The sequence below is a fragment of the Pyxicephalus adspersus genome, chromosome 5 (genome assembly GCF_032062135.1).
Source record: "Pyxicephalus adspersus chromosome 5, UCB_Pads_2.0, whole genome shotgun sequence".
Taxonomy (NCBI): Eukaryota; Metazoa; Chordata; class Amphibia; order Anura; family Pyxicephalidae; genus Pyxicephalus; species Pyxicephalus adspersus.
This window is the reverse complement of record NC_092862.1, coordinates 111,305,174-111,326,573: the sequence shown is the minus strand read 5'-3', so window position 1 is coordinate 111,326,573 and position 21,400 is coordinate 111,305,174. Positions and strand designations below refer to the sequence as shown.

The 21,400-nt window shown below is 36.2% G+C and overlaps 1 protein-coding gene across 2 annotated transcripts in view; it reads left to right on the top strand.

Moving 5' to 3' along the window:
• The window catches only part of PLCL2 (phospholipase C like 2), a 120,079-nt gene extending 118,300 nt beyond the window's left edge, over window positions 1–1,779 (top strand). For both annotated transcript variants that reach the window (XM_072412444.1, XM_072412443.1), the window contains one exon: window positions 793–1,779. In XM_072412444.1, coding sequence (XP_072268545.1) covers window positions 793–972 — 180 coding nt within the window. In that variant the 3' untranslated portion in view covers window positions 973–1,779. The remainder of the gene's footprint in view (window positions 1–792) is intronic.
• The last annotated feature ends 19,621 nt before the right edge of the window (window positions 1,780–21,400 follow it).

The window sequence follows — 21,400 nt, the reverse complement described above, 5'->3', positions numbered from 1 at the left end:
AGGAACAGAACTGAAATCAGGCACTAGAAAAAAAAACAAAAAGTCATACAGTATGTGAGATTAGCAAAGGTTGTGTATATTTACAGCCAAAACTACTTGCAGGTATCTTGGTAAATGTTACCACTTGTTAACGTTTCGTTATAGTGGATTGTTTTATGCAGATGAGACTGTGCTTAAATTGCTCTATTCAACGATAAATAATTATCTTTGTGTAAAGAAATACATGAATACATGTTGCTTGCTATCTGCGGACAAAAAATTCCAATACAAGGGTTTTCCATGGACTTGCTTTGCATCATAGGCTAAGTAGATCAGCAATCTTGGCGATCCTTGAGATAAGCCACTGTTTATACAAACTGACTTATAAGACTGCTTCTGTTTAGAGCTATTATACATTTTCACATCCAAATGAGACACGAGCAATTTATCGGGTCGGGATTTACAACAATAAATTTAGTAAAGTACAGCTGAACAAATAGTCAGAACATTGAAGTTTATTTAAAAATATTGGCCTGTATGTGGCCTTCTAGGACTAGAGTTGATCACCACTTCATAAGGCCATGACTTATGTTGGTTATGTGGACATTTGTTCCTCCGATTTGGCTAGTGATCATTGGAAATCCCACAGAAAGAAGTATACTTGATCAACAGGATAAAAACATTTGGACCATTCAGCATGCAGCATCCCCTGTTAGGATAAGTAGCTTGAAAAGTAGAACTTGTCTGTAGCCAAATGAAAAAAATATCCCTGAAAAAAATATCTAATTCTAATTTTTCTGATCATTCCCACAGGGACAAGCTGATCTTCTGAAGTATGCCAAAACAGAAACCAGTGAGAATTTAAAGCAAATTCACTATGCTGCTTTATCTTGTGGACTAAACAAGGCAACTTCTGGAAGCACAGAGGTCTCCAAACCTAGACGAAGCCTGGAGGTCATACCAGAAAAAGCAGGGGATGAAACCGGTGACTGATCGCCAAAGTCTACTGCCTGGAGCACTGACCATGGTTACGTTTCTAATCCTAGGACCAATGTAACTGCACAAGATGTTTGCTTTGCACTTACAAAAAGAAAAGAAAACACAAAATTTAATATTTTTTGAAGCACAAACGGAGGTTGCCAAGCCTGTTCATCTGCAAGTTCATGGGGTTTTTTTTTCAATGAAGGAAGTAATACAGCAGATTGAAGATGGCACCGCTGGCCAAAAGTGACTGTGGAAAAATAATATCCCTGATAGACTAGACCCAGGTAGTGAGGTACTTGCTGCTTTAAAAGGTGTAGCAGTGTTTTAAAGTTAGATTTTAATAGATATATATTTAAATAAAAGAGAAATCCTCACATTTCATACAACGCGTGCTTATTGTAAAATATGTTGTGCTCAAAGGACTGAAATGTGTTGCACTGAATAGTAAGTTTTAAAACATGGCTGGTAACATTGTGTTCTTATTGAGCCATATTGTATATAAATAAAGAACATAGAATGCAATAAACCTTAGAGCACCAGATATCCATGCACTGTTGGTAGCCAAAACACAAAAAAACCCCTCAAATGTGCACTTCACATTATACATGGAGAAGGTCATTTTGCCACATTTTAGAATTGTTAATATCTAATGTTAAAGTGACCAAATTTTAAAATATATTGTAAATATATATATTCTTTTTTTATTTTGTGATGTGTCCACATTAAAGAAAAAAAAAGTTTTATTATCTTATTTGTCATGCATTTTAACAGATATTATAGCCTTTTTGTTTTAATTTAATAAAAGGGTGGAGAAAAGTGTTGTGTAGTAATGTTTTTGGAAGTTACTGTACAAAAGCAAATCCTATTGACCATGGAATGGAAATTACAATTCATGGAAATCTGTCATCATGGTTTTATATAATGAATGATAGGTCTACAAGCAGTGAAAACTTGACATACACAAACATTTGAATGAGTGTAAATTCTGGGGGAGTGGTGGGAACTTTTAGCCTGGGGGCAAATACAACTAAATAGTCCTTTCACAAAAGCCTCAGCCTGTGTGGGCTTTACCAATGAGCAAACACAATCTCATACAAAATGGGAATTAGGAACGTACAGCAATTTACAGAATGGGGCAATGCAAAATTGGAAATAAAAAAAACAGGATGAAAAATGAAATTGTAAAATAAATGAAAGTGCAGCACAGTGTATAGAATCAGACATTGTGTAATAGGCATTGTATAGTAAAGCATACAGAATGAAATAGAATGTACAACACAGTATACAGAATGAAGCAATATAGAATATTGAACGTACAGCACATGATACAAAATGAAACAACGTGGACTAGGCAATGTACGGGAAAGCATACATAACATGGGAAGTTACAATGGAAAATGCACAGAACATTGTACAGAATGGGATAACATGGAAAAGAGAATTTAGGCACAAAGTACACAATTCCAGCCTTCCCAATATAACATATACTTGGATCCCAAAACTGGAACAGAAGAAAGGAAATGCTTCATAGAAAGAAACAATACCATGTTAAAGCTAAAATCTTCAAGATTTTGGCAAATGGATATTGCTCAAAATCACAATTACTTACATAATTTAATTTGGATGTGAATCAATTTCAGGCAAACTTCCTTTCACTCTTAGTTCATCAAATTTCCATGTATGACCTCTATCCCTAACCACTGTAATTAAAGTATCAGGTTATAACGCACACTGAATTATGCCATTTTCCCAAGCAATTATTTGCATGATAACATGCACCAGTTTCACAAAGAGAAACATTTTTTTACTCTGTTTTTACTCTGTGGATTTATTGACCTAGTTTTTGTGTGGTTGGCTGCAAAGTTATCAGGGTAATACCTTAAAGTTCCAGTAAACCCAATTTGTTTAAGAAAAAAAAATAATTTAAGTTTCATAATTATGTATGCAGAAGTACTTGTATTCCCCTAAGGGAAGAGCATTATGGAGGCTATTGTTGACAGTGCCTTACTAGTCTTCAGGACTTTTATAGGTCAACAGCCTAGGTTTCTTGTTAGACAATTAGGACACTGCCCTGCTAAAACCACTGCTAGATGCAGTTAACCTGGAATGGATTTGCTAGCAAATGTTTTGAATCCTGGACCTGATCGATTCCAGTTTTGCTGGATCACCCATCTTCACTGATGAAAGTGTGTTCTCTCCAGCCTTGTAGAGCTTTAATTAATAAGGCCCAATGTATTCAATGTGCTTCTACTTTTTTGTCCAATCAACAAGCTGTGTGTGTGCCCTGGTTCTTCTGTACTGGCAATGCAAATCCTGAACTTGGAGATGCTGTCCAATGGTTTAACAAGATTGCAATACTTTGAAAGGGAAAACAGCTCTCATATAAATTTTTTAATTCTGTATGTAACAATCTGAAAGTCTTTAGAGACTATTAAGTAAAGTACAAATGTATGAGCAGTTGATTTTTTTTATTTCTTCATATACATAGAACTTATAAATGTAATTGAGTGTGGAAAAGTTGCAAAGTTACTCAATCTTTGGAAAATATATTGACAAAAATGCTTAAAAACCTTGTGTATCAGGTCTATTTTTTAATTTAAATTGACCTTCTAGAATCAAACATGGGTAAAAAGTTCAATATATTATTACCAAGAAATTATTACTGCAGTGAAGTCACATGTGGCTAGGATTTTTTCTGTTCTAAGTCCAATGATGTGCAATAGAAATAAATAATGAAAATGGACGGATACAATTCTGATAGAGTGGGCAAATTTGGTTAGCTAACAGAGAAATGGGAATACATTTCTGCCTAATGGAATCAAATTTCTATAGCAATAGTCATTTTTCACTACCATCTTGATTGAACTTTATTCTTCAGAACTGTATTTGTAAATGTAAAATCTGTGATTTAATACAATTTACCATGATAAATCACTCTGCTATTCTTTTTAAATGATATTAGTATATTTATGTGAGATGAGAAAGAGCAATATGTTTAGAAAGCAACCTCACTACTGCTGAGTGTCCATTTACATCTGGTAGTTTGGTGGGCAGATCAGAACAACTATTTGTGTCCCCGGATTTTCAGTTCCCCCCATACTCCTTTAAAGAAAATATTACAGGTGGATTCAGCATCTCTATTCTGTATAATATATACAACATTTTTTGTATGTATATACTTAAACTTCAGCTGTTAAGAACCCCAAATAAGTCGACTTGCTACTAGTAGTATCACAAGTCATTTTCAGTTTTGTATCACTCTAAATCCAGACTGACATGATGACGTACCCCAAAGTAGTGTATTCATTTGAGCCTGTGATGACAGAAATTAGCATGAATGATTCTAGCAATCTAGAGTAGTGGTCCCCATCCTTTATTTGTGACAGGCAACCATGGTATGACAGGAGTGATGAAATTTTGCTGGGGGGGAGCCACAAGAGTACAGATTATCTTATATTTCCTTTTGTTCTACTCTTAAAAAGAAATTGGGGTTCAGAGAAAGTAAGATAGCCAGATTTTTGTAACAGGTACCTCACCAGCCACTCAGATTTGACTCCAGGCTGCAATGAGCTGTACTAAGGGCCTCCCCCGAGCCAGGCTTCCATGGCATGAGAAAGGGGTAACCTGAACACAGCCTTAAAGTTTTGTGAGTGGGCAAAATTTTTTTTTTAGACACCACAGCACACAGACAATTGGCAAGACCCTAATGCTCATTGCCATGGAAGTGGCCCCAGGCTTTCCTAATATGCAAACACAATTTGGGGACCCTTGACTTGAAATAGCCCCCTTAAAGTGGACCTATATCTACTTAAGGATATGCTCACTCTAAGGGAGCTCACACTGAAGTCCGATTTTCTCATAGGACTCCAGCACTTCTGCCTCCTGTCATTTGCAGCCCCCAACTCACCAGCCACAGACCAGCACCGGTCCATGGAAACCACTGATTTAGAGGACTGATTACATCTAGTAGATGAGAGGACTTAGCTCAGATAGCTCAGCTGCCCACTGCATCAGACCTAGCTACCCCTTTCCAACCCTCCCTTAATGAACCAAATCTGATAACTTGTAAGGAATTAAAATAGCTGTAGTGAGTTTATTAAAACATAAAAACCAACTGCAAATTAATGAGGACACGTACATTAAAAACATAAAATAAATACTCCAAAATAAAGGTCCATGAAGACATTATAATCTCACAAAATATTTTCCTTAATGCCAGCAATTGATATATTCGGCCCCACTGATTACCACTTAGGTTACTTAGATTACCACTTAGAGGACACTACATCAAAGATGGGTCCCCCACTCCATTATTCACCACTGAGACCACTGCCTTCCAGAACCCCAGCTACATATGACCGACCGAATTCTAGAATTCTACTAGTGAACATTCATCCCTTTCCATGAAAGACAGGGGGTGGATAGGAAACTTTCCTTCTTAGTACCCAAACGTCCAATAACTTTAGCCCCCCCCCCCCACTTCCACCATGTCTTGTCTAAGTTTTAATCCTTGTACATGTTCTGAACTGTATTATTATAATGAGCTGTATAATATTTTTAGTTCTACTTAAATTTGATCTTGTATTTTTTTATTTTTATATTATACACCCAGTGCTGTTTACACTGCATTAGCAAGGCCACCATGATATCATTGATAAGGGGAGGAATCTAGTGTAAAGCCCCTAGGGACATACAGATACCTATTATGAGATGCAAGTAGATCAATTATTAGGAGTCCAGGGACAATAGCAGAAAAAGCATTTATATTTTTGTGTTGTTTTGTGTTCCTTACAACACATTTTCATTATGTGCATTTTTACTTATTTTTGTGATTTGTTTGGTGATCAGATGTACATCATTCAGTTTAGTTCAAAAACAGACTAAATATCAGTAAATTTGTTCTTATCTGATGGTGGCTCTTAGATATGCACTGAATGTGATCTGAGGTAGAAAGTAATTAAATGATATGAATCATTTCCAAGCTAATCCATTTTCTCCTTCACTGATGTTGAATGACGATACAGAAGCATGTGCTTTGAGTTTTCCATGGTTGAGATTTCCTGTTGGCGTCAGTAGGAAACACTTTTGTACATACGCCATGAAAAGTGAACCTGCCCGTGTTTGGCAATAAACTTACCTTCCCAAATTTTACTTTCTTGGTGCATCTTAATGGCAGCATAAGATGGGTTGTGGTTCCACCCACCCTCTACTCCATAGGACTGTGTGTCTATAAATTTTTACACCATACCTGATCTACTCCATTGTCATAACTATCACCAAAAGGTGGTAACATGTATGCTGCCATCAAGACACACCAGGGAATAAAAAGTGCAGAAGGTAGGTGTACAATTTTCCAGTATTGGGAATACCCACATAAGACACGGAGGTAAGTTGCACACATAATTAATTACTTATTAGTTAAAATTAGGCAAAAACTATAGTTGCCTATACTATGCTCAGACTCCACAGGGAAAAACATAAATGAAATTTACAGAGAAAAGGCTTTCATCTCCCTCAGAGTAAAGGTAGAATGGGTATGCAGTGTCATTGTGACTCCAGCCTGCGCATGCATTGAATGCTATGTAATGCACACGAGGACAGCATTCCAGCAGCCATGACAGAAAGTGTCAGATTTATAAGATAAAGCAGGGGCCTTCAGCCAGGAGAGGCCAGTGCACTTTAGTCAAGAGGACAAAACCCAGTCTCAAGGTAAGGGAAGAGGAAAACAATAGTTCAGGCTGGGTAGATGAAAAAAATGTATAGACACCTGATCCTATAGAGATGAAGGTGATGGAGCTACAGCCTGTTGTAGGCTGCCTGATGCCCAAGAAAGGATGTTTGCAGGTCGGGTGGCAATGAAAGAATGCATTTTGTATTAACTGTCAGCTACTGGAAAACAGTAAAAACTAAACATTACCAAAAATGGAGCGTACTCATTAAAAAGGTGATGTAGCAGAACATACCAGTAAGAAATCAGATTCAAAATCTGATTGGTTCAATCTATAAGCGCATGTATTTTTACTTCTATTTTCCTTTTTGCTAGCTTTTCAAGGCAGAACATACATTCAAGTAGAGGATGAATGAAAGAATCACTGCAGTTCAAAACCTTTGACAGTCAAATATTGAAGTTTTTAAATGTATTCTTTATGATCCACTTGATGGTGTGTGTTGGGATAAGGCTCTTTTTCCTTAAAATGTTTCCCAATTTACCAAGTTGGGAGGTATCCTTATTTCAATAGCACAACACGTCAGTATTGTATGCACCATTCCTATCGAAGGAACAGAATAATACTTTAAGTAAAACCTTCCAGACATGACCTAACATTGTTTCTTACAATGTCTCCTACCACTATGGACTTTAAAGGACCAGAATATGGAAGTTTACCTTATACAGTGAGTGGTGTTGTGGTTATAAGAAGCTTACAGTTACTGTACGTGTCAAAGAATTTGTGAACTTTTTCAGCCACGCAGTTCTAAATCAATGAAAGATAATGCTAAGCTGTCCTAAGCATTCTTAACCATTTGTCCAGGGAGTTTCTCCTAATACATTGATAATTGGGAATCCCATAAACTGGGTACATACGTGCAATAATTGTCATTAGAAAGGATCTTTCATGATCCTTCCCAACAACTAAGGACTGCACCATGCATGAACGAGTACTGTACATATAGCACCGTTCTGCTCTATGCAGCAAGGAGGGGGAGAACAACGGAGCAGCACTCCGCTGCACGGTCTTCCACTTCCACTTGTTTCCATCCGGTCTTCCACTTGTTTCCATCCAAGATCGTTCATCGTCCATAAATCCGCCAGGGCAGTCCTTCGGGCAATGGACGATGGGCCCTGTACACACGCCAGATTCCTGTCCGATATCGGGCCTCAGCCGATTATCGGACGAGAAGCATTGGAAGTGTGTACATAGCCTTAGTGTTTAAACCATTATATATAATCCAATTACCATAGTGTTATACACAGAGGTGAGCAACACTCACTCTAACTCAGGGTATGAAGTATTGTGAAAGGAGCAAGTGTTGATGGAAGGTGTCAGGTAGAATTTAGAAGGCAGCCTTCAGGCAAGCATAGCAAAATGTGACACAATAGTGGAGTTTGTTGAATCAAGAACCTCAATAACGGGTCAACTTGATTGTTCCTAATCTTTTCTTGTAATACCACCATGTAATAGTTGCTATTCTAAAAGTGAATTGTTGATAACAAATTACAGTTACTAAACATAACATCCAGGTATTTCTGCTTGGTATCTCATTGTTGTAAATGTATGTTCTATGTTTTCAAGTCACAGTGTGGTATTTTAAATTCCACCAACACTTTTATTCTGCAATACTGATTTACCACTGTGAATAAATCTGTTTGTCTGCTACCTTGAACCTTATCATACATAGGAAGCCATTTGTCAATAAAACATTTGTTTCATAGAAGAATGGAAGATGCAGACAAGCAGTGGTTCTCTGTTTTATGTGCCTGTAAGTTTAGGTTTCTTATTGATACTGTATATTGATACTGTAAATGGCATATTCCTTGACTTAACCCCCTAACCGCTAAGCCCGTAATTTCTCGCACTAAATATTTTTGCTCTTTTGGTTAAGCCCGTATTTTTTCGCCTACACTAAAATCCCCACTTACCTGGTCCCGCTGTGCTAATCCAGCGTCGGTTCCGTGTTCCTCCAGCGTCGGGTGTCCCTCTCCTTAAAAGAAAAAGCCGGCCGGCTTAGAGGAGAAAGCCAGCTGGCTTTCTTTTCTAAGCCAGCCGGCTTCCTCTCCCTCCTCTCCCTGTCCCTGTCCCTATCCCTGTGCCTCTCCCTGTCCAGCGTCGATCGCTGGACAAAAAAAAAAAATACTCACCTTCTCCCTCCGCTCCTCCGGACACGTCCTTCCTCTTCTGTGTTCAGCCGGCGAGTGCAGAGACGATCACCGGGGTTTCCCGGTGACGTAGCTGCGTGCGTCGGCGCGGCGGCAAATTCAAAATTTTGCATTGAGTTCCTTTGTATTGAACTCAATACAAAAAAGCTGTATTGAGTTCAATACAAAGAAATCCTTATATAATATATATATAATTGTATTATATATATATTATATAAACTACTGTATATTACATTTTACACTTTTTTTTTTTTTTAACTTTTTTTAGTTTTTTTTAAAGATTTTTTTTTTTATGTTTTTTTTATGTTTTATAAAAAAAAAATTTAATTATTAAATTTATAAAATTTTGGACATATTTTGGTGAGTTATGCGGTAATTCGGTGAATTAGAGCCTACAATCCAAAATAAATTTCCATGCAAAAAATGTAACACTTTTTGCATGGAAGTTTGGAAAGAATTAGAATACCCGGCATTTGCGTACATGTCCCTCGGCGATTCCTGATGATGCGCGTGCGTGCGCCCATCGATGAGGGTCGTAGCGGAAAATTCAAATTTTTTGTATTGGATTTAATACAAAGTCCTGTATCCAATCCAATACAAAATAATAGAAAATATATTTATGTGGTTTTGTCTATAGGTATGTGACGGACACTAGGGAGGTGTTTTAGAAAAATATATTACTATACATTATACCGAATTATCGCATTTTTCATTTATTTATGTGTTCTTGTTTAAGCTGATTTTTGTGTTTTTCCTTTAATTTTATTAAAAGTTTTTTTTTTTTTTTACATGATTGTGTGTTTCAAACATTTTTTATATTCATGATATCTACTAGAACCCTGTTCGGACATATTTCTGTAAGTTACAGGTCTACAATTTAAAAAAAAAAATTTCATGAAAACCTGTGACGCTTTTGGAACAGAAATCTAGAAATCAGTGTAACGCTCAGGTGGTTAAGTTAAGTGTCAACAAAAACAGGCTGACAATCATTCTCTTATTGTAACAATCAAAATTCACATCTGGCCTCTGTCACAACTGGCAGATTAAAATAAGGTTGTTCTCATAAAAAAGACAATTGTTAATTGTAAAATGCTGTTGCACAAAATAGTGATTCTCTCTCAGCAGGCACATATAGAGAAATATTTATACGTATCTGAATTTCACATATACAGTGACAACTCTCCCTAGCTTTAGACTTTGAATTTGGACTTAATTTATTTAATTAATTTAATTTAAATTATGTGGAAACCACACCCTAAACTAAACTAGAAATCGTACAAATTATTCCCTAAAAGAAAGGAGAAGATGAGGGACGTTTAAGGCATCCAATTTTACACTACTCACTTTACAGGTTAAAAGAAAAGTTACAGAAAACTTTATTTGCTCTAATTTCTGAAAATTTCTTAAAATCAGCAACAATTAAAAAACATGATTAAAATAAGTAATTGAATCTATAGACTTTAAATTGTCTTATTCTTGTAGATGTCGACACATTCTATTCATTTATATCCGTCAATCAGTTACATGACTATCGAAGAACACTATTTTACATAACAGGCTAGGTAAACAATAGGCATAAATCACTCACATAAATTCAATTTAATCACAACCACCGGTCAGCTGAAGTTTTTACTCTCCATAACTCCATTAACACACAGGGAAGGTGCAAGCAAAGGAATCCACGTGAGAAGAGGAAGGGAATTATATATATATTTAATAAATACTCTTAAATTAACCCAAATGTAGCTCTCTGAAACAATAACCAAGAAACATATTGGTTTTTGTTTGGTTATCTTTTCAGATTGTCTTCAAAGCTATTCTGATTGGCTGGGCCAGGATTACTGCAGGTTGCAGAAGTTTGGCATGCTGAGGGGAAGCTGGGATTACTGGCAACCAAAACTGACGCTGTGCATTTGCAGTTCAGCTTTTTGCGATGAAAATTAATACACATTCACTCCATTCTTTAAAAAGGTATTTGGGTTGACCTTTCTGTCCATAATACAAATATTTTCTATTTTTTTATTTACTTCTGACACGGAAAAAGGATATTAGGGGACATTTCCCAAGAAAACCAATATTCTAAATCATGCCCATATTGCCCAAAGCTAAAAGACGTTTACCAAAGCTGAGCTTAAAGTTGTAATGAACAGTACTTAAGTTTTGTTGTAAGATACTTGCATATTGTTCTTCTAATGAAATTTAAATTGGCAACATTATTAATAATAAAGTCTGAATCATAAACACATTGGAACAAGCCGTTACTGTAGCGCAAATCCTCAGAATTAGGACGTTGCTATGTTGAGATTATATTTATGCTTGCTTAGCTTTCACAATTTATAAATTCAAGAAACCCGCAATGACCTTCAGTCCTACAATTACAGTTTCATGTGCTTCCAAGAATTAACTGCTTGACTTCTTCAAATGACTGCATTATCTCTTAAAAGGAAAAGACAGGAGAAACGTTTTATGTAGGCAACAAACAGTTTTAATCTCATATTCTTTACTGGCAAACCAGAAAAATAAAACATATAAACAGGATATACTGATATGAGCAATAGACAATTTTCCTTTATCTTCACTTCTTATGAATGAGATATATTTATGTGTATTTACTGTTCCTGTACTCTTGTGCACAAGCCCTGTGGGTCATCTAATTATTTTAGTAAAATCTAAAAATGCTAAAATGTGTAATTGGAGACATCATGTTGTCTGCTTATCTACTTTTTATTGTACAGACCACCAAACAAGAGAAAACACAGACGGTTTAAGGCTTTATGAACTATAAACAGCCTGATAAGGCTTCTCAACATCCCCTACACCTCACCATCAGTATACCTCAATGTGTCAAGGTGAAATATGTTTCCATGTTGTCATTATAGTAGACCATGTCAGATAAACATCTTTAATACTACCAGAACAGCCTGCTAAGGAGGAAAGAAATAAAGATGTCTAACATGTTTTCTGGGATCGATAAGATATATTAAATACTTAACTTTAATTATCCTACAGTACCCATAGACATTGGAAGATCAGGTGATGATTAGAACACTTTCTGTGAATAAATTTTGAAGGGCTAATGGCTGGATTGGGTTTTTTATGACAACTTTTTGTTCCCCACACAAAAAATTGAGTACATGCTGAAGATATACACAAAGCCGCCCTAGGGTATAAGTGTTCATATAAATAAAAAAAGTTCTGTATTTTACTGCAGAAAGAACAAGAAACTGTTGTTTTTATGGTTACTTTGGCTCTAAAAACCCCACCATGTGTCAAAATATAAACTGTTTTCAGGTATTTCAGAATCAAGGTGTCTACATACATTGAAGAACATTTATCCCAACCAGATATTTACATATGAAGAATTCTTGCATGTTTGTAGTCCCCTCTGTGTTGGGCTCTCATTAGATAAGCCATCTTGGAAGAAGGTTGAATACCCATGATAGGTGTTCCCCGACACCCACTGTTGATATCCCAAACCAACAACACACACTCCCTTTCTTATCTGTAAGCTGAAATATGCAAAGATCTCCTGACACGTTTGCAGAACAGTGTTTTGTTAGAATGTTGCTTTGGCCAAAGTCTAATGCCCATAGGTAGCCTCAATTTAAAAAAAAAAAAACATGTAAAACTTACACTTAAGTATCTACAAATTAATACACAATTAAATTAATATCAGTGCTGTTTACTAGGCAAAGTTTCAAAATGTTAAAAAAATAGCATGGCAAGGAAAATGTCATCAAATTCTAATATGATAGCTAGGTAAGACAGGTATCAGTGGAAACGCTTATCAGATTCCCATTAACAGTTTCAGATGGATTCAGGGGAACTCTGCAACCTTATAGAAAAGCTTGATTATCATGATCTCTTTTTTAGGTCTTATTTAAAAAGTGATGAATTAATATTGTCAGACTCTTTATTCTTTTTGAGCAATAATCCCTTGGTGTAAAATAATCCCTTGGTTAGTGGAAGTTCTTACAGACTATTCTGCCTATACAGAGGTGAATGGTATCTGTGTTTTATGAAAGAAGGAACCAGATGTACAGTTTACTGCAGACTGTAGTATGTAATCTGTGCAGGCTCAATGATGACGAATGTACCGTATTTTTCGCCGTATAAGACGCTCCGGAATATAAGACGCACCCAATTTTAAATTGGAGGAAAATCTTAAATCTTAAAAATCTTAAATTGGAGGAAAATCTAGAAAAAGAAGATTCTGAACGATGATTCCCCTTCTGATCACTCATGTGCCATTCATACCGGTATTCCCCTTCTGATCACTCATGTGCCATTGATTGTCCCCTTCTGATCACTCTGTGCCATTCAAATTCCCTTTCTTATCACTCTGTGTCATTCAAATTCCCCTTCTGATCACTCTGTGCTTTTTTTCCACTGTACGGCAGTTAGGACAGGGAACAGCAGGGGGCGCTGTGCCGGCTTCTTTCACTGCAGCCAGGAGAAGACATGCGCTGCCAGAGAGGAGAGGAGACACACGCTGCATGCAGCCAGCGAGGAGAAGAGACACACGCAGGATCGGGTATCGGGTGAGTATCTTATTTTAATTATTTTATAACACATTTGTCGTATAGGACGCACCAACTTCCCCCCCCCCAGTTTTGGGGAAGAAAAAGTGCGTCTTATACGGCAAAAAATAAGGTAAATCAGCTGGTTTAGGCAGAAGTTGTTTTATAGGGGCAGATATGGCACATAAGAGAACTCTCACTTGGCATTAGGTTTCTGGTGTCTTACAAGGGCTGAAGACCTTATCGCTGGCCACAAAGTGTAACGTCACGTAGTTTTACTTTATTGATCCCTGGTGAAATTCCACTGACAATTATTAAAGACTGATGTCCATTGGAAGCAAATGTACTTGGTCTCCTTTGGTTTCAACATCAATAACTATATAAATATTATTGTAATAATATTGAAAGCCATTTATATATCTGAAAACCTCCACAGCAGAAGACCTCTGAATTACACTACTCCAGTGCCTCTGATATTCCAGGGGGTTTTCTATCTACAAGTGTATAAAAAATTTTGATTATAACTAAAGCTAGGTACAAACTTGCAATAAATATCGCTAGAAAACGAACGACTAACAATTATGCACAATTATACACGATTATTTTGAACGATCGTATTGTGCACAATTCTGTATATGCTGTAACGATATAATTGTTCAAATATAATCCACCAATAGTGTACACACGCTAGATACGATCATTTGAACGATGCAGGGAGTGGGATGTAAAGGAGAAATTGTACTGCAGAACCATCCACGATCACTGAACAACCGTACACACAATAGATAGTGAATGATCGTCGCTCAATCAGATCCACTTGGACAATCGTTCGTTTCCAGCGTCAATCCTCGTTCATCGGCGTCATTGTGCACTTTTTTTTTGTAATGAATATTGGACGATTGGTCGTTAGTTGTTAGTTTCCAATGATAATTATTGCAAATGTGTACACAGCCTAACTGTTACACAATGAACCCATTGTGTATCACAAGATTCCAGTTCTTTGTTGTGGAATTTAAAGAACGGTATGATGTTTGATTTGTATCTGGTTTTATGATGTACTTCTTGTAAAGCATGGATCTCATTAAACAGATAACAGGTACTAGGAACATTATCATGTATCTTTATTTACTGTCCTGTGTATATTTTAGCATGATCTGCTTGATTGGTGGTGTAACTGGAGCAAAAAGTTTCGACCATTCTCTTCTCTACCAGGGTAGTTGATTTTGGATGGTATATTCGGTGATGTCCGAGTACAGTGAAACATTAAAACTGAACTCCTGACATATATACAAGACACATAGTTCTGTATGTAATAACAAATCAATCAAAGCATTTTTTTAAAAGCAACTTGTCTACCTGAAAGTGACTTGATTTCAGGCTCTTTTAATTTACAGTAGGCTGATATACAACATGAAAGCCAATCAGGTGAGCTACATGCACATATGCTGAAAAAAAAGTTGACAGTAGAAGAGATCATTAACAGAGAACTAATTCAAAGTGAAACTTATGTTCCACTTTAGGTTTGTATGATCAGGAACGTGTCATGGAACAGGGACAGGCCATGTCCCTTCTGCAATATTGCTTCTTGCCTGCCTGATTGCTTTTTGTTCCTGAGCTTGGCATGTGCAGCTTTGGTTAAGAGGAAAACCTGGCAATCCTGACATCCCTTGCGTGTGAAAGGGTGAATAAATTGCCACTTATGTCATCCCTGCATGGCCAATAAAGATGTCCTAAGATCGTCTGGAAGACAAAGAAAAGAAAGAAGTTGGTGGCACATACAGGAAAAATAGACAGGTGAGTCAGCCAGGTTAAGTTTCACTTTAATTGGTCCATTGCTGCTCTATTGCTGTCCAATCACAGACTGGGAATGGGAAGGTGCAACAAAGAAGGTGATGTGATCCTCCTGGCTAGGTTTCAGGCACTAAAAATTTCAGGACTAAATAGACAGAAATACCAATATTGTGGCAGGTAAAACACCTCCCAAATATATATGTACCTCCTATTAGAAGTTTGCTGGGATTTTGGGATAGGTTTTTATTGAGAAAGATTTTCCAAATGGGAGTTGTTCAGTTTTAATTGGTAATCAATGTTATCTAATATATCTTGGTATCTCATATCCTACTTGTGCTATGTTGCACTGTGGTTCAATTATAAAGAGTATATAAAGTGCATTCTTTGTGGGTGTGTATTAGGGAATATTATTATACTGATTTCTACATTAGGATACAGAGTACAGAGAAGAACATATAACCACAATGACTTAGCCCGAAACACACCCTCCATTTACACACCCTCCAAGAAATATGGCTGCCATCATGCATGCACAAACATATTCCATAGAACAACATCTTGTAAGGGCCTACATAGAAAGTCCAGCTGAGCTCTGTGTTTCAGCTATATACTGAACACATGCACCTGTCCCCTCCCTGCATGCTTTAGAGCAGGACTATGTATGGAAGCAGTGGTCCGTTTGCAGAGATGAAACACATTTCTGAAATAGAGTTATGGCTCGCCAATTATCCAAATCTATCCCCCCTGCTGACTGGAGCCATCTGCCCCAGTGTATGTAATATACCCTCTCCATATCACATAAAGAGTGTGCAATCAGTGCATGAGCTGCGGGCCGTTGGGAAACCCTCAAAAAAGAGTGGACTTTGCCAAATGTTCAAGAATTACCTTTTGTTTGATCAGACAATAGAGTGCTTTATGTAAGCCAAGTTTAATTTCATCCTGCCTGCTTTATCACCACTAAGTGAGATTAAAAAGAAATTAAATATCACTGATATAAAAAGTAACATTATACATACTGAAATAAATTTCTTTGTGGATGAAAGCAGCTACTAAGAATGCTTTGTACCAGCTGATAGTATCCTCATGATAACATTATTTCATCTAATTGCCTTAATAATATTACTTCATAAAGTCCAATTACCTACTGGTGATTATTATCATTAAATTAAATTGTCCACAAATGATGAGGTGATTCATGACTAAAGGGTATAACCTTTGCTTTGTGGTGTACAAAGGTTGAGCTCGATTGAATCAATTGCGTGTTGAGATTGAAAGAGAATTGAGTTTGATTTTTTCAAGTCAAAGCCTTTGTTGCCATATACAGGTTATGTAGTGCCCGAGGAATAAAGAGCAGGGGCAAAAAACACTGAAATCCCTGAACCAAATTATTAAATAACCAAACAAAGCAATACAAATATAAAAAAAATATAGAGAACATGACAAATGACCTACAGATCACATTTACCCAAGAAAATACTGATTATAGAGTAAAATTGATTTCCAATTCATGTCAGATTGTAATGAAAGTACATGCTGGGAGATATATTCAGCCATACAACGATCAATGAAAATTGATTGGGATCATTAATTCATCTTCTGTACAAGCATAATCTGCAATATGTGTCTGCAGATAAGTACTATATACCCCACTCGTATCCAGGAAAAATGTGAACATACTACAGATAAATACTGATAGAATTTTTACCTCTTTTACATTTTCTTGCAGCTGTTTTTTGTTCGCATTTCATTTTACTATTATTATTTTTTGGTGTTTCAATTTTTTTTTAACTTGTTCTAATAAATGAGTTGATAATTTATAATGAACATCTAGGATATCTTTATATTTCTTATTCCACGTTTTAACATTTAATGTTTTATTGCATATCACATGATTCTCTATTATATAATAATCCCAATATAAATAGGCAAAGAACATTAGCAGCCAGTTGAAGGATTTGAAAGTTTAGCTTGTATACTGGGGATTAATGGCTAATAAGTTTCAAATTTTATTCTATTTAATTATTGGATAACTTTACATAGTACGTTATATCGAGAATTTTTAATAATATTCTAAACTGATCAATGTTATGTATTTTGTAGTGTGGTAAAGCAGTCAGTAGTAAGAATTTCTCAAAATTACATCTTAAACCCTGAAAGAAATTATCCATGCTATGCTAACTGATAGAAGCATTACTAATATGGTGTGAAAAGGTAACATTATTTTAGGTGTTACGGTCCATACCTACGTTTAAGACTTTAGCGATTTGGGAAATCATATGAGCTGTCCGGTGCTGATATTTATTTATTTTTACAAAGAATACAAATGGATGGTGAGTACCTTGTGATTAATAAATTAAACAACAGGTGTTCCTTACTCTAAAGTACTTTCGTCCTGGCCCCACAAACACACCTGCTGGTAAGAAGGGAACCAGGAAAAATTATCTGCAATAAAATTTAGTAAATCTCCTATAAATTTTATTAAAAATCGTGTTCTTGCTTGACAATGACTATTCAATAATCTGGTGATGTTATCCCCAATGTATCGAAAAAATTAGCACAAAGGTGAACAACCATTAGCTTGGAAGCCCTTCTGAACAAATATAATAACACTTTACAAGCACAAACCAAAACTTTTTTAGTCCTTGTGGAGTTGTGTGGCATACCTATTGAAAGGAACTTGTGAGTATGTCCTGAATGCTGTAAGGAGTTACAAGAAATTGGTTTAATTACATTTGATGTCATTCAGCCTGGGAGACTGGTGGCATCTAGTGGTGGGAAGAAATATTGCCAGGGCCAGCTCTGGATCAAAGATGAGTATTGTAGTGTAAGTTAATTTTTATTATGTATATAATAATTGAAAGATATAAAAAGATAACATATTTAGGTCCTTTTCAAAATAAAGGTAAAATAATATCAATGATCTTGCCATGAAGGTCCTCTTTAGTCACTTTATAATATACAGTGACATTGCTCTGTCACTTTCTGTGTTCTGGTATTGTCACCCTCTCATATTACCTTCAGTGAAGACTACAAGTAACTTGTTCCATTGTTGTCACTGTTTTCAAACTAGCCCTGAGAAATTAAAAAGAAAATCAAGTTAAAAATGTAATGTATTTCTCTTACTATCGCCAGGGAAACAATTGCAACAGGTAAAATAGATTTGAAATGAAACACTGACGGCATTAGGAGGACTTGATCATCAGACAGGCTACAAATTTGCCCTGGATTTGGTTGGGGTCACAGCTGTATTCACTCATGAAAAAGTTTAACACCGTCTTATGTTTATTATCATCTTAAGTCTCAAGAGTCAGATATTGTTTTCAACATTATTGTTACTAAACTTTTTTATTCACACAAATGTGCTATAGACACAAATGTTTAGATTGTTGCTGATGATGCTATGAACAAAACAAAATATGATGTAGATGATTTTGTATGTGGTATGGTTGTTGGTGCTAGGAGGACTGGTCTTTCAAAAACTGCTGATCTGCTGTAATTTCCATGGCCAGCCATATCTAGGGTTTGCAAGGAATAGTCCAAAAAAGGGGAAAATAAATGGCAGTTCTCTGGTTGAAAATGAATGATACCAGAGGTGAGAGGAGAATGGTCAGACTGGTTCAATTGGATAGCAAGATAACAGTAACTCAAATCACCATTTGTTACAACCAAGCTATACACAAGAGCTTGTCTGAATGCACAACCCATCGAAACTTGAAGCAGATGTTCTACAGCAACAGAAGACCGCACCAGGTGCCTCTCCTATCAGTTAAGAACAGGACCCGTAGGCTACAATTAGATAACCTCACCAAAACTGGAGAAGATTGGAAAAAAATTGCTTGGTCTGCCGAGTGTCAATTTCTGCTGTGACAATTGGATGGTAGGGTCTGAATTTGATGCCAACAACATGAAAGCATGGATCCTTTCTGCCTTGTATCAGACTGGAGGTGTAATGCTATGGGGGATATTTTCTTGGCATCTTTCGGGCCCCTTAGTATTAATTTGCATCATTTAAGAGCCACAGCCTACCTTAGTCTCTAGTGCTGAACAATTCCATGGCCTCAGAGTACTCCTCTTCTGATAACTACCCTGAAAAGTATAATATCACAAAGACCAAATCATCTCAAATTTGTTTCTTGATCATGACAATATGTTGTCTGCTCTCAAATGGTCTCCTCAGTCACCAGATCTCAATCCAATAGAGCACATTTGATATGTAGTTGAACAGGATTCACATTATGGATGAACATCTAACAACTCTGCAGCAACTATGTGATGCTATCATTCCAATATAGACCAAAATGTTTCTGATCTGCTGCATCTGATACACTTTCTGATGTTTATGTCTGCTTCTATACTGTATTCTAGCATGGTGACATGGGGCTGGCTGGTAGAACCACTTTGTGCATTAAGGAAGCCAGAAATGTTACAGTATGGAAGAATTTTTGGAGGCTTCAACTTTTTATATTTTAGGGCTAGTACACCAGATCCAATTTCCAATCAAAAAAATCATTGGATCTAAAGTGAAGTGAAGTCAAAAATAAAATTTGTGCGTACAAATTATATTGATTATATCTGATTGGAATTCTGATCTGTTTGTGTTTCTATCCTGAAAAATTATCCCAAGGCCAAAATCCCATGCACATGTGTAGGGAATTACGGAAAATCAGAACATGAATCAGTTGAGCGCAAAATTGAAAATGGATGTGCTTGTGTGTAATCACCTTAATTATATTTATATACTGTATATATATGTGTTTGTGTATATATATATATATATATATATATATAATTATGTGTGTGTGTATATATAAATATATATATATATATTATTTATAAATATATTGGTAACTTTTGTTAAAATAAAGTGTTCCTTTTTTCCATCCTAATTATATTACAACAACGTTTAGTGTGCAGAAAGCACCTAATACAAAATCTCTGATTCAGCATAGATCATGCATTTAGCTTATAAATAGCTTGGCTGTGACTGAAGTCTCATGACCAATGGATTATTAAGAAAGACAGTGGTATGTAAAATCTGATTTGGAAGCTGTACAGGATTATTTGTCTTGCTGGTGTGGTAAAACGAGCTTTGTGTCATTTGTATCTACATTGCAGAATAGGAGCTCTGACATGCTTGGCTAGCCACATTTTATCTGAAATAGCAGTAATAGTAGTGTGTGGAAGACATGACAAGATACCTTCACGTCAGTGATTTCTTGTGGTCACAGTTACTATGGTGTGTCTAGATATAAGTCTGATTCCCAGAAGTCAAGTATTCTTTCTGATAACTAGTTACATCAATTCTGCTATTTTAGTAATGTGAAGGGAAATGTTGCATGTATCGGTGACACAGTGTGATGCTTTATAATCAAAAGGGTAAATATGAGAGACAATGTGACCCAGTTGTGTGCTTCCAGTTCTGGCAATTATTTTCAGACTATTTGATATTCAAGGAGATGTACTCACACTTCTCACATGGAATGTAAAAAGAGTAACGGGCACATGAGCTTGTAGAAGAAATATAATTATAAATGCTTTTACTTTAAAGAAAGGGCTTGTCCATGATCTGTGCACAGGCTGCTGATAGTTTTCTCTATTTCTAGGTGATTGTTAGTGGAGTGGAGATTGGCGGCAAAGGTTATAAGAAAACTACATCTCCCATAATTCATTGCATTGTGTATCATGTATGGGGGTGTTCACACTCATCAGTTCCCTACAACACAGTGAGGTGGCTACAAAAGAAGATATTCTGAAGGGAGCACGAACTGTAGCCACAGACACTAAGAATATGCATTTCTCTGCAATAGGTATAAGACATTTATGGGGAATAATTTAAGTAAATTTTTTTAAGAACAACAGTTGGAAGAAATGTATTTTTAAGAAAATGTATTTTTAAGGACATTAAGCATTTATTTTTAAATCCCATAATATGCTTCACTGCTCAAACTATCAACATCACTAAAATGTTAAAATGATTCCTTTGGTGACCCTTCCTTTCATTAAAGAGAACAGGTCAGCATAGAAATATAGACTGGCTTGGATGTTTTTCTTATTCTTGCTTCACTACACTTTGAGTTACTGACACGGATCACACATGTGTAAAGTAGAGAATTACCGGTATGTCACACAAAATCATGTCATATGGACATAGGGGAACAATTGTTCATTTTGTAGGAGACTTCGACTTCCTACCCTCGGATTAATGCATCACAAGGTATGTAGTTTAATGCATCCCTAGGTCAAACAAGGC